At 42.4% G+C, this 13,987-nt stretch overlaps 1 protein-coding gene across 1 annotated transcript in view; it reads left to right on the top strand.

Annotated features, from left to right (window-relative positions):
* The window catches only part of LOC119404644 (inactive phospholipase C-like protein 1), a 60,752-nt gene extending 47,590 nt beyond the window's left edge, over nucleotides 1-13,162 (top strand). Inside the window, exons 24-27 of the mRNA XM_037671228.2 lie at nucleotides 153-206; nucleotides 1,685-1,777; nucleotides 1,891-1,986; nucleotides 4,291-13,162. Coding sequence (XP_037527156.1) covers nucleotides 153-206; nucleotides 1,685-1,777; nucleotides 1,891-1,986; nucleotides 4,291-4,641 — 594 coding nt within the window. The 3' untranslated portion in view covers nucleotides 4,642-13,162. The remainder of the gene's footprint in view (nucleotides 1-152; nucleotides 207-1,684; nucleotides 1,778-1,890; nucleotides 1,987-4,290) is intronic.
* The last annotated feature ends 825 nt before the right edge of the window (nucleotides 13,163-13,987 follow it).

Raw genomic sequence — 13,987 nt, 5'->3', positions numbered from 1 at the left:
CATCTGTTTTGACAGCAGGTTTGTTGCCTATACTGAGTTAAGTAATATTTTGTATGAAATGATATTGCTATGGCTGGTGTTGTCTTTGTGTGCGCATAATGGTACTTTCTGTGCATTGCTTGCCCTCTGAAGCATGCCTCTCTTATCAACAGGTGCTGGCTGAGTGCAAGGCCATTTCCGAGACATCACACTCTGTTTTCAAGACAGTGAGTGGGCCTTGCATCTGTTCTTTAATGCCGATGTAACGTTGTTGTGCTTCCAAGTGTTGACCTTCACATGTTCATTGCTGCAAAACTGCAAACTCATTGTTACGTAGGTTACTGAGCCAGAGGCAAGTGTGCTAGTATAGTTGTAACTACGCTCTCATGAGAACCAGCAGACAATCAAGCCAAGGAAAGTATGAGGGACATTATTTGTAGGAGTTAAGATGTAAATGGGAAGAAATTAAAGTGGACGAAAAGGCAACGCGTTACAGACTGTGCAGGAGGACATACGCTGCGTGGTGGAGTTATCTAATGTGGCGTGCTGCAGAGCAAGGGGTTGCAGGTTTGAGTACCCAGTCATGCGCTGCGGAAAATATTTCTTCTGAACCACTTTTCTTTGTGGGTTTTACATATGTATACATACACATACATATACGGAACGTGACGGCAATGCCAGGAATCCGCCAAGAGTGTCCGTATATCACAATATAGTAATGTAGTTAAATAAAAAAATTATGTTAGTAAAATTAACACCAATCTTCGTCATTTGCACTATGAGTGTTGATTATTTAAAAATATTTAAAAATATTCTATTCACAGTTCATACATGTATTGGGAGGATGCCAGTATTCACTGTTTCAGGTGAAGCAAATTAATTGCAATTTGTGTTACTAGTTAGGTATGTTAACAAATTATTATGTAAATAATTGTTTGCAAAATTTACATAATTTCGTTCATTCTTTTTAAGAGTCTCGATATCCTCTTGAAAGATATTCTATTCACAGTTTGTACATGTCTTGGGAACATAACTATTTTAAATGAAGCAAATATAAAACAAAATTTTTCCTAAATTTGCAGCAATTTACAGCTTTAACAGTGTGTGGTCTTCACCTTTATAACTAGATAAAAGTTGGTAGCTATGGCTTTTACGAATGGGTGAGGTCAGTGCCTTTTGGTTAAGAGCACGAATTTTGATGCACCTTTTTCTTTTTTTAATGAACTATTCTTTAACTGTTCTGTGTGATACACTTGACAACCTTAAGCCAGTTTGCTAGCTTTGCTGAGCTGACAGGCACCAATGAAGGCATTAAGGGTGTTGGGCAGTGCTGCCAGGTCAAACCTCAATACTGGGCATCCCAGTCTGTTCAACACAAAAGCTGCATTTACAAGGAACCATTGAAATCGCCCCAAGTAATTGTGGGGAATAGGTGCAACAAAAGAACACGCAAAATCAGAAAATAAAACAGTGACGAGTGCTTGTGTTCAATTTCCCTTCTGTCTGTGTGTATCCTTTTGTTGTAGAATTTTTCGCATCAGCCATGTGAGGCGAACTAGCCCGCCTGTTTACACATGCTAAAAATCAGTTTGATAAACTCTGATAATGGTGAAGCAGATACGTACAAATTCTCTTTTACAGTTTAACATTTGTTTAGCTGATTAGTCTATTAACGAGCGTGACTAAATTTGGTCCCACTCTACAGTTGAATGAGTTGTACCAGACCATGAAAAGTTTCTCCGAGGACCTGAATGGCACATGTGCAGCAGTTGGCCTCAAAGGAAAGAAGGCTGAGAAGGTGAGTTATCAATCATTATTAGCTTGCCATTTTTGTTTGTTTCAGTGTTTTGCATTTACCTATATCTTTATGTGTATCTACATATGTTTCTTTCCGTCGTTCTTCCTGACAAGGCTGCCGAGCACTTTCTATGGAACGCCAGCATTGTAGAGTCGAGGATGGACATGCTTCGTAAAGTGGATAAAGAAAGTCGGGTGTGCATGAAACAGGTTGGTTTAGATTCTTTTTATTGGGTTTGTTTCTGTTAGTGCTTTAAAATAATTACACTAATTGAAATACAGTCACAATCTATAAAGCTGCCTCACTTCACAGACATCCATGATCAATGGCATGAGCCAAGGCAGACAACATCTAAGCTCTCTTCTCACTCTATTTTTCTGTGGTCTGCTCAAGTTCTCACCATTGTTATCACAACAACGGCCGTTTTTGGCGCCGTAGTTGTCCGCCGCCGTCACCAGTGTCCGTAACCAGTACCGCGCGAAATAAGAAAAAAAAAAATGAAAATAAGAAAAAATATCCAGGATGGAACGGGGTTCGAACTTGGGCCCTCTGTGTGGGAGCCCAGTATTCTACCTCAGAGCCATGCCGGTGCTTGAAACTGCTTTACAAAAAGACCCTATACAGGCTTCATGCCAGGAAAGAACTACATTAACATATGTTATATAGCGTGGTAGAGCAGTAAAATAACAACCAGGTGTCACATAACGCGAATTCTGTAACGAGGCATCACACAATGTGAATTGCGCAAGCAGTGGGTTGTTGAATGCTTCCAACCCATTACAAAAGGCTCTGCCATAATTCTTCATCGTCATTAGCCACAGCATCAACAAAGGGCACATAATGCCTTACAGGTGTTTAGCGGGTACCACGGTTCTCCGCAGAATGACAAAAAATGGCATAGTGGCTCCTTCTCTACTTCACAAAAATTATGATCATTCATAGCGTAGTGGGTTCCTCGCAAGTGCACTTCTATTGGTTGCCAAGGAAGCCCATAAGGCTTCCATGATCCACTTCCTCAGGGTCTCTATAAAGTTAATTCCCTCTCTCTCTCTTTCTCACGTTAACGTATGTTATATAGTGTAGTGGGAGAGTGAAATAACGACCAGGCTTCACACAATGCGAATTACGTAACTAGTGGGTCGTTTAAAGCTTCTAACCCATTATAAAGGGCTCAGCCATAATTCTTCATGTCATGAGCCGTCGTATCAACAAAGTGCACATAATGTCTTACAGATGTTTAGCTAGTACCTCACTTCTCCGCAGAATGAAGAATAATGGCGTAGTACGTGCTTCCCAACTTCACAAAAATTATGATTTATGATGTAGTAGGTAGCTTGCTAGTGTACTTGTATTAGTACCCCCAGTAGAGTTTATAATGGGCTCTAGAAATGCCGCAATTCCAGCTTTCGCTGTTACTGTGCTGCGTTTTCCTCACAGGCCTGGTGTTTTTTCATAGCACAGCATAAAAACAGTGGTATTTGGGTGGTTTGCTCTCTTTTCCCTAAAGCAGCACATTTCATAGTAACATTCAAATGAAATAAAGCAATAGTGTGCTCTCACCGAGCACTGCCTACTACAACCTTTTTCCGTAAAGTTTCGAGACTGGTTTATTTTCGTCTCTAGGAATGATTCCCCAAAACAAACCTTGATGCGTATGTGTAGCGCCAACTTTTCAGGCTAACCTGAGCTATTTATGTTGATTGCTGTGGCAGCCACTAGATGGCACTACATGTAGAAAAATACGTCGTCACTAGTCGTCTGCACATTCTACTGTGAGTGAATGTGGAGAGATGGACGTGCACCTCGAACAGCGTGTAAACATAGAATTCTGAGTGAAGCTTGGCAAGACAGCCACACAGACGTATGAGCTCCTTCGTGACGCTTACAGCAACGAGACATTATCGAAGGCGCAAGTTTTGGAGTGGCACAAGAGGTTCGTTTCGGGGAGAACGTTGGTGGAAGACGAGACAAGGCAGGGGCGCCCTGCAACCGCATGGAATGAAAACAACATGGCTCGGATGAGGGAGATCGTACAGCAAGACCGCACCATTACAGTCCGCATGCTATCGGATGCTCTCGACATTAGTAAGACAACACGCCACCAAATTTTGCGTGAGAACTTGGGAAAATGAAAGCTGAATGCCAGACTTGTTCCGTACTCCCTCACACAGGACCAGAAGGACATGCAGGCATCAATGAGCGCTGATTTGCTCTCCGAGGCAAAGAAGGATGCTGCATTCGTCGATAGCATCATTGCTGAAGATGAATGCAGCATCCTTTCCAACTGTTTCCAAGACCTCAAGTAGCGTTGGAAGCTGTGTATAAACTGCAAAGGAGACTATTTCGAAGGAGTGTTGCACAAATGGTTTCAGCATTTTTTTTTTAATGGACTCGGTCTCAGAACTTTACGAACAAAGGTTGTAGTGTGGCTTTCTGGTTTTAATTTTACACTTCATAAAAGCATGCAGTATTCGTGTAACATTTTTCGTTCTTCTCACGTGTACTGCGTTCAGGTACTTCGACTTGGGCAGACTGCGAGACGGCTCTACCAACGAGAACGAGAAGGGTCGTCATCGCGCACACAGTCTGCATCGTCTTCTACGGGAAGCACGCTCTCTCCACCAGGGGCCAACACACTTGGCTGCCCACATCCCCCTCCGCCGACGCCGACATCTCCAGGTGGCAGCGACACACGAATACGAGGCATCCTCAAAAAGACATCGAACCACCCTCCGCCTCTGAGCTCTCTGGAGGCCGTCAGTGCAATGGACAATTCCAACGGAGGAGAGCCGCCGCTTACTCCTTCGCCGTCGCCTCGGGTGAAGCAGGCGCCAAATCCTACGGAGCTTGGCACATCGCTCTAGTCGTTGCGGCAGCTCTGCGCCCACCTCGAACTATGCCGTGAAGTGCAACGGGGTCTCCAAGTCATCCACATGCCTGATGTTCGGAACATTCAGCAGATGACAGAATGGTAGTGGTGCATGTTTTGAAAGTTCCAGCCATGCTGCTTGCGTGACTTGCCAACATGTCCAGTTGTGTGGACATTTGAGCTTAGTGAACAGGGGAAACAGAGATGTGGCACTTTATTTCTTGGCCAGGCCACCTTCAGAGCTTGCCTAACGTGCCAGCTTGGAAGGGTGTGGAACCATCTCTCAGTTCATATAGAGCTCGTTTCCTCTGACGAGCAGTTAGAAGGTGCAAGCGTAGGTATGCACTTTCAAATCATGACTTGGCTTGTGTAGCTTCTTCTGTAGCTGTGGATGTTGTGAAAGGTGAGTTCTCAAACAAGTCAGAGCTGCGTTTCAAAATTCAGCATAGTGCTAGTCAAACATAAATGACTGCGTTGAACTCTTATTACTAATTTACACGAGCTGTGTGCACACTGACGTGAGTAGCCAGTGGAAGACCCTTTGCACAAATGTACATTCTTTAAAGTTCATGGGCTAGTCTCAATTCCAAGGTCATCACATCCAATGTAGCACTACAGCAGATTGGGTTTTGGCCAAACAATGACTGAAGGTCATGACTTTTGTCTCTGCAGTTCTGTGCAGCCTGGTTGAACCTGGATTCATAGAGGGATGGGGCTGAAGAGATAGAGCAAAGTTGAATTTAAGGCAAGTTGAGGTGCAGTGCCACACGACTTTCTGAGGCAACGTTGACCTTTCGTTGGTCCCACTTATCCCACTATAAACTACTGCTTTGTTACCACCTGTTACAAGCGTCTGCTGCATACTATGTATGCACTTATTGGTCTGATGTCACGGGTAAACCTTGACACGAAGACTACTTTATTGTGTGCATAAGCAAGTAACTATTTATAGCCCTGAGTCTTCCTTCTGCTGCGCAGAACTGTGGAGCTGTAATGTTGAGCTTGTGTGCCTGGTGCACAGGTACAGCGGCTGCTGCTTGCATGCAACAAAGGGTGCATCTGTGTGTGCATCGCCTGTGCCAATGGTGTTGAGGTGCCTTTCACATCAGTGATGATATGCGTGAACCGTCGACTTGAGGCTAGCCCATGCTCTTCAGAGGGGTCACGTCAACAGTGTCAGTCGCAAGTGTCGAGCATAGTGACACAATCAAGGCTACTCCGAATTTGCGACCGTAGCATTGGCACGAGCTTGGCGAGAAACGGTGATAGTCAATGTGCCGCGACTTTCTGTAAATGCGGTTCACAGATTGCTGTGTTTGCCGTGGCATCTGTGGGTGGCTTACCTCGAGTCATCCATGTGTATATAGTTGAAACATAATGAAGATGTCTGTCATTCCCAAGAGCATAACTAAATCTTGAGAGTGCTTGGCTATGGCAGAAAAGCCGACTGCTGTCGAGAAAGGGAGGGCCTTGCACAGCTAACTTAGATGCTGGGCTCTCTGCTGAGAGTCTGTATATATTGAGTAACTGACCAGTGTTCACCTTTTTGCTTTAACTTATTGCGGAGAAGGAGGAGGACCTTCTTTTTCTTCCACGTGTTGATAGAATCCTTCAGAGTGGCGGTGGCTTTCTGGATCACCACTAGCTAGTTTTTGTTGTGGGGTACACTACGTTGTTTGGCTGTTGTCAATACGGTAGACTGAGCTCAAGCTGTACTTTTGACTTGAAGAGGAGGAAAAAAAAATTTTATCATAATCGGAGGAAGCTCTTTTGCTCTGTATTTCAGAGAGGCAACAAGGAACACAAATCTCTTGTGGCATTTGCTGCAGCTGCTTTGTGATAGGGTAACGTATGGAATGTGTGCATAATCTAAGTTGTTGAATTGTTGTCTATGGAAGCCTGCTGCATAATATGTATGCTGCATGGTCACAAAGGTACTGTTGCAAGACTAGGATATTGTTAGGCAGTATTGCAGTTCTCCTGAACATTTAAAGAGTAATGTTGCTATTTCGCTTGATTTTCTGGCATTAGAGCAGAAGAAATACTGCCTCAAAGAGTGCCGCCAGAGCTCAAAGGCTCCTGGCCCCCATCTAGGCAGGATTGCCCCCCCCCCACAAATCTGCTGGCAACCAAAATCAAAGTTATTTCTCTCTCTCTCTCTCAAAGGCATGGCCAAATGAATTTATGGGGCACTTATTGGTTAATTCCCAACCTGTTAGCTTTGTAGTTTGTGATGATTATGCACCAGGCAAGACAATTAACTGCACATGCCAAGTAAAAAAAAAAGGATTTTGAGCGTTTCAATAGACTAACAAAACAAAAAACGGTCTCAGCATTTTGATTTGATTATTTAGCCCATAGGTGAAACTTCCCTTAGTGCTTGTTGAGGAATGAATCAATACTCAGTTGAGACACCTGTCCTCTAAGCTTGGTATGTTTTAGTTGCCCCATATGTGAAGTGAACTATTTTGTCTGGTATAATAATGTCCCCATCCTTTGGCATAAAATTAACCTGTTTGAAGTTAATGCTGTATTTGTCCCATTTCCTCCTTTCTCCTCATTCGTTATATGCTGCTCGGCTTGGAAGTGCACGGAGAGGTTTCTGAAGAGTAGGCGTTGGTGGTTTCTCATGTTTTGTGCAGTAAGTTTTAACAGTTCTTTTTGGAACTGGACATGCAAGTGTGATGAAAAAAAAAATGTTGAAGAGGATTTTTATTCTTGCTTTACGACATGATAGAGCTTGATAAACTGTGTTCCAGTGGCACCAGGATGTTCGAATTAGCAAGGTTAAAGAAAACACTTACAAGCACGATATTCCTTGTAATCGGACCGCTCTCAAATGGCCGTCCTTTATTTGTTTTGATGTCTTTGTTTTATGTACAGTTATTTGCGTGCATGCACTATAGTTGAAGAATCAAGCCTTTTTTACACCTTTTCATCAACGTGATCAAGGTGCTTCACAATCCCAGTCCTGGCACTGCAGTTAGTACATGCGTACCGTGTGCACACTTTGCCACAAGAAATTTTGTGGCTTGCTTGTAATAGGTGAGTTTGAGGCTGGTAACTCAGTGCCCATTAGGATAAGGAGCCTTGCTTAGCTGTGCAATTGTTCCGTCTGAGCTGAGGCTATGGACTTGCGTTTACTGCTAGAACTATGCAGATAACTAATACTGTACTACCACTGGAACACAATTGTGCTTTTTGTTGAATTGTTATTGTACGTAGAGTTTATATTATTGACACGGGAGGAAGTATTCACAGCCCTGCGCGCTTGACTCATAAGCTGACCAATGCAGAGATGTTGAGCTTGCTGTCAGAAAATGTTTTGTCTCATCGAGACGCATTGCCTGGCGTTCTGTACCAATAGCATACCCTCACGTGGGCACCATGTCGTGTTAGCAAAGGCACTTATTGGATTTGTTGAAAATCTGTTGGTCCAGAGCAAAGTCATACATACTATTTAGCTGTTGACAGCTGCGTACTCTAGAGACCTCTGTAAATTAAGTCAGAGTAATCTTGGTGTAACCTCAGTGATAGAGCATGTATATGCGAAGCTTGATTTTTTTCTATATATATAATTAGTATTTGAATCGGAGGCTGTCTGCTGGCCAGTATCACTCAACAGCACTGCTTTTTAGCTGTCAGGCATGTTACTTAAGGTTGGGAAATGCTGACTCATACATTCCAATTAAACGAACTTGTGAAAAGCGGCAGTCAATCTTCAGTGGTTATTGGCCTTCAAGGAAGCGTATAAGAAGCTACCAGTTAAGAGCATGTTACATAGTAACTGTACTTTGGATACAAAGAAAACTTGTGATCATATGAAAAAATTTCTTTTATGAGTTTTTTGTTGGGTAGGGTTCATTGTTTGCTTGTATGCGAGTTTTCTAAATATGGTTGCTGTGCGCCAGTGGGAAAATATCGTTTTTTCTAATGTCAGAATAGCAGATCAGGTAATGTTGGAAAAGATCAGAAAAAAAAAAGGGAAAGTAAAATCTGTCTGCGCACTAACTTTTCAATAATTCCTGATGCCATTTTGAAAATAATATTACTAGCACCTTTAGAAAACTTCGGGCTGACAGTGGCTGGGACCAGAGGCTAATAATTCTGGTTTCTGTGGGGGTGCTGTTGTAAGTTTTATCAAGAGTGGTCCTGAGTGCTTCTATTTGCACAATGAAATGACAACAGTCGCGCAGAGGTTGTGCAACTGTCTTCTTGCAGTTATTATGTATTGTAAAGTTAGGGCTCCGTGTTTTCGGATAAATTCGAAAAAATCCGATAAGCACTCGCTGGTAAAATTTTCGACAATTTGGATTTATCTGATAAACTTCAATTTTAACGGCCAATATGACCCTGTTTCGTTCTTTATCGAATAAGCATGTTCTAAGCGGTCACTGATACATTGGCTGGTTTGGCCGATATAAACTTTACCTCATGCCAACAATATCTCGTAGACCACACCCATTGCACACTTAACAAAGGGCTGTCACACTCGGAGCGAGAGACATCAACGTACGGCACCCAGGAGCACGAGACAACATCTTGATATAAGGTCCCCTGGCGGCACTGCGGCGCACCAGACGACAGCGAACGTACATGCCTCGTAAAGTATGTTTGCATCTATTACAACAAGCTTTAAGGTTGTAATACACACAAACGTAGCAGTTTCGTATTCATGTACCTGTGCTTGTTTGTATGTGTTTGTGCATTCAAACCTCCCAGAAAACTAAAATACGCTGCGTCTGTTCCGATGTTTTCGTGTTCAGATACCATTACATCTAAGGTATTGGAGTGTTCAGAATAATGCAAAATTGAACTCAGAAGTTCAGAGAATTGAAGATTTATGAAAAATAAACACTTATAAATGCCAAATTTCCACCACTAAATAAACTCCATAAAACGCCCTCCGAATTTCTAGAAAAATAAACTCCGAAAAGACGGAGCCTTATATATACGTAGTTCACATTTCAGTCTTCAGGCATCCTGATGACATAGGAGCGGGCATTAGCAAATCCTTCTCCAAGCCAGAGATGACAAATGAGAGTTGCCAACCATCATGGTAACTCATGCAAAAGACAGATGTTTTGAAAAGTGCAGGGTAGACACATACGAGCATTCCTGTACTTGATGGCATTTCCACTGCTGCTTTGTTGTAATGAAACTTGAGCCAAAGTTTAACTTTCAGATCATATTGAACTATGTCAAAGCATACCAACAAACAATACAACCCACCAAACACCAATTTCTGTCATTGTGTCTGCCCATAGGAGAACATTTATGCAGCTGTATGTTATGGGCAGATTTTTTTAGCAGCCCCACTTTTAGCTCTCTTGTCAAGGCAAATGTTACTGGTAACACTGACATTTAGCACTAAACAAGAAAGTACATTGTATCATTCAAAAGTAGAGCTCCGTAGTAACTTGTATTTGCCTCCATTTGCAAGACATTCCACATTTGGTAGTTCAGCTGTACTTTGAATTACAGCATCCTGGTGCTGTACCCTTTAACAGTCATTTTCCTTCATTCAGTTAACTCGCTTTTGTCAGTTGGAATGAAAGTTGACTGTCGCCAAAATGGCACACGCGCAGCCTAATTAGTACTGCACTAATAAACGTTGGTGTGATTAGCCACTGAGCAGGAGAAATGCAAAAATAGTTAATTGGGTAAAGAACATTTACGATTTCTAGCCCTTGCTGCTCAAGATTAAAAAAAAAAATTGTTCTTGTTGAAGCTGCACGATGTTACAAAACCTGGGCATGCATAATTATGCACTCACTCAGCCTTTTTCATGATGTACGCACTTTAAAAATGTCCAATGCTGTCAGTGCTGTGGTAAATTGTAACAAATTGAAGGGAAGCTGAAGTGGTACTGCAACAGTACTTGCGAGGCGTGATAATATTGATGAAAAATTGAACACTTCTCTGTTTGGATCTACAATTTCGTATTAAGGCTTTAAAAAATGAAAAGCCGATGTACCTACTACAGGACCTCTTGCTAGTTGCCCAGCCCACACATGACTGTCTTCGTCCCATATTTTTCTTAATTTTCGTAATAAGTATATTCATAAGTTACATAGGCATGGCTGGTCTAAAGCAGTTTTTTGGTCAGGCACCACCTGTGGTCACCATGTGTCGATATATAATCGTGAAACAAATCTCTGTATTGCAGAATTGGCATCCAGATTTTAGTCATTGTGGTTATTGGTATCAATATCTTGTTGGAATCTTGGTGCCAAATCCCCTTCAGAAATGACCCATATTGAGATATGGGAAAGGTCTTCTTTCAAATGGCGTCAGCTGATATTTTGTATTTTGTACAAACTACCCCCCACTCCTATCACCGTCCTGGCGATTGCAGAAGTTAATTTTCGTGACTGCGGCCCGCTAGCTAAGGTGAGCTTGAGATCCTTGGCCTACTACATCTAGCAACTCCTGTGCATTGAGTTCGGGAATAGTTGTGATTGAATTAGCACTCTGAGCTGCTATATGTTGTCAGATGAAGCTCCCGTCCACACTTGTTTTCTGAAATGGGCAATAGCAATAATGTCATTACTGCAGCTTAATTAAAAAAAAGATGCCAGGTGTGAAGCCATGATTAAATTATTTCAACATTTTTATTAACAGTCAGCAGTTTTTTGCTCCTGTAAGCGTTTAGACATGCACAGTGTTTATAGGTTATGGAAAAGCTTTGTCAGAGTGTTGCAAAAAAAAAAAAAAAAGAGCTCTTCAGCTTCCCTTTAGGGCTGTTACACTTTCCCTTTGAACCGTCCAACATTCACTTTGACATTTACTGACTGCAAGCTGTATAAATTTGACTCGTTGAATTGTAGCGTCAGTGACCACTGAACCTCTAGCATGATGAGCATGTAAAAGCATCGGAGTGCATTGTGTCAGCATCAAGAAACCTTTTGCTATGTTACACGTCACATCTGTTCATGCTCTCAAAGTCTTGCACGACAGCTTCTGGCCTGTGATTCAGGGCACCACCTATCACATATATTTGTGCCACATTTGGTCCATTGCTGCCATTTGAAACCTTATAGTATGTCTGCTAGATATGATCTGACTCACTGACAAGAATTTCCTAATCGTCTCTACGTAAATGGGTGGAGACACTGAGCAGGCATGTGGATTTGAGAATGTTTAAAAGAGTGATTGATTAATTAGGTTCTTAATACGCACCCACACACACACTATTAGTGCAAATGAAAGAAAGGGTCAAAAAGCTGGATTGTGAAGATAGTCCTTAAAAAATCATTTCTTCTTCCTGCATCTTGGGCAATCTTATGCATATTTGAAATGCTATTAGTTGAGCTACTGCGATGGCACCCTGTCTCATCTGATCCTTCAGCCTCTTTTATTTTTATCTTTTGTCTTCAAGTGAAGCAGCAAACATAGTTGATAAAAGAATATTTCATGCTGCTCGGACACAGTGTGGAAACTGGAGCTTGCACACATTAGCTTATCCCTAACGAATACTTGAAATTGTGAAAGGGGTTTGTACCTAGCATCTGGCTTTTACATTTGCTGAGAGCACATTATTAAGAACACCCACCATCCAATCATGCTGGCCTACCTGACTGCCAGTGGGGCTGACTTGTCTGGTTTGTCCAGCTAGCCAGTGATATGACGTCCATGGCATTTGCTGGTCAGTCAGTTACACAACATTCTCGCATCACATTGTCTCGGTGAATGTTATTTAATTTACAGTATGTAGTTCGCAACATGCAGAAAAAAAGATTTCAAGATGCAGTACACAATCATAGTAAAATTAGCATCCAAAGTTCGGCTGTTTTCTTAAACAGAAGTGATCCATATGCTGCATCTAGCAGAATTATGTCAACAGAGGCATTCATGTCTGATCTGTGCCACATGTTGTCATTCACGCCACTTATGGTTACTAATGGGAAATATAAATATATATTTAGTTGCAAGATTGCAAGGATAGGAGGGGGTGGGGGTATGTTCTGTAAGAGTCCGCCAAGTGGACTGCTATGGAATAACCCTCCAGTTCTCATGGTGAAAGTTGACTCCCGATCTACGGGCTTCATATGTCGTTACAGCCACAAGGCATCTCTCATTCACTCAACTCTTTCTGCAGTCCACTCAGACTGTCTCATAGTGCTTAGAGAGTCTCAAATGCAAGCAGTCGGCAAATACTTAGTCATACATCCAGAATTACCGAAGTGGCAGCACTGTGACATGCACGTTTAATGCATTGATTGCGCTCAAGCTGTTCATTCCATTTTGTTTATATTCCTCTCGACTTCTGCCTTCAGTGCAAAGTGTGCTTTTATCCAATGAACTTGACTGAATAGAGTGGCCCACAGTTCCTTCAAAGAGTTGAACTAGTCTGTTTCTCATCATTTTATTTTTCTTGGTATGTTTCAAGACCTGTTCAATGCAAAGTTACATAATATGATGTTGCAAGAGTACCTTTAACACTTTAACTGAAAGTGTGTTCCGTCAGTGTACACCGGTGTTTTATTAAAGGAAAGCGGTTACCATTAATTATGTTTGTCATTGTCCGCGAGCACACTTGTAGTCAATGCTTTATCAACCAAAAGTGTATGCATTGCGGTCTGGTGTTCATAATTACAACGTGCGCATTCAACTATTCAGCTGAATGTGCAGGCATTCTAATTTCGCTTTTCTCACGGCTTTTCTCAAGACATATTAACTTAGTATATGTCTTGAGGAAGCTTCGGAACGTTCGCATATTAAACAGTTTTTGAAAAAAGTCTCACCAACATTTCAATTACACACACATATGCAGAGTGCGCCAGCTATCTTTAGCCAGAGTTTAGAAGCATTCGGCTGAATGACCAGCTCCCGCTATTCCCTTAAAGGGGTCATGAACTATCTCTGGGGTTTGGTGAAGAAACACCCTGCGGAAAGAATACTCTGCTATGAACAAGTTAGCCAAACCTTGCATTCGTGGGCGGAAAGGATAGTTTAGAAGCAAAGCGCGAAGTTGCCATTTTCTCAGGCGCCCTGTTTTCATACAAAGATCTGTGCTCACTCTCTTCGGAACTGCCGGCGCCTGCTGTTTGACGTCGAACAGCAGATATTATGCTGTTGGTTAATAGACATAAATCAAGAGTGGCGTTTGGATCGGATGCGCTTCTTGCCACGGTGTGCTGCCACGTTCCAGCGCCTCGTGGCAAGTCTGCTTACATTACAGAGTAGTCACACTAGCGCGCACAGGAATCGCAACGGGACGGAGCGATTGCGTTTGATCATACGCTCAAGGTCATGACGCGCGCTGACGTTACTTGTTTCCCCCGTGTCAACCCTCCCTTTGTAGCTTCCAGCACGCTCGTCAAGACTACAGAAGTTAA

The sequence above is a fragment of the Rhipicephalus sanguineus genome, chromosome 9 (genome assembly GCF_013339695.2).
Source record: "Rhipicephalus sanguineus isolate Rsan-2018 chromosome 9, BIME_Rsan_1.4, whole genome shotgun sequence".
NCBI classification, from domain to species: Eukaryota; Metazoa; Arthropoda; class Arachnida; order Ixodida; family Ixodidae; genus Rhipicephalus; species Rhipicephalus sanguineus.
The sequence above is the reverse complement of the archived record's forward strand: the minus strand, read 5'-3'. Positions and strand labels throughout refer to the sequence as shown.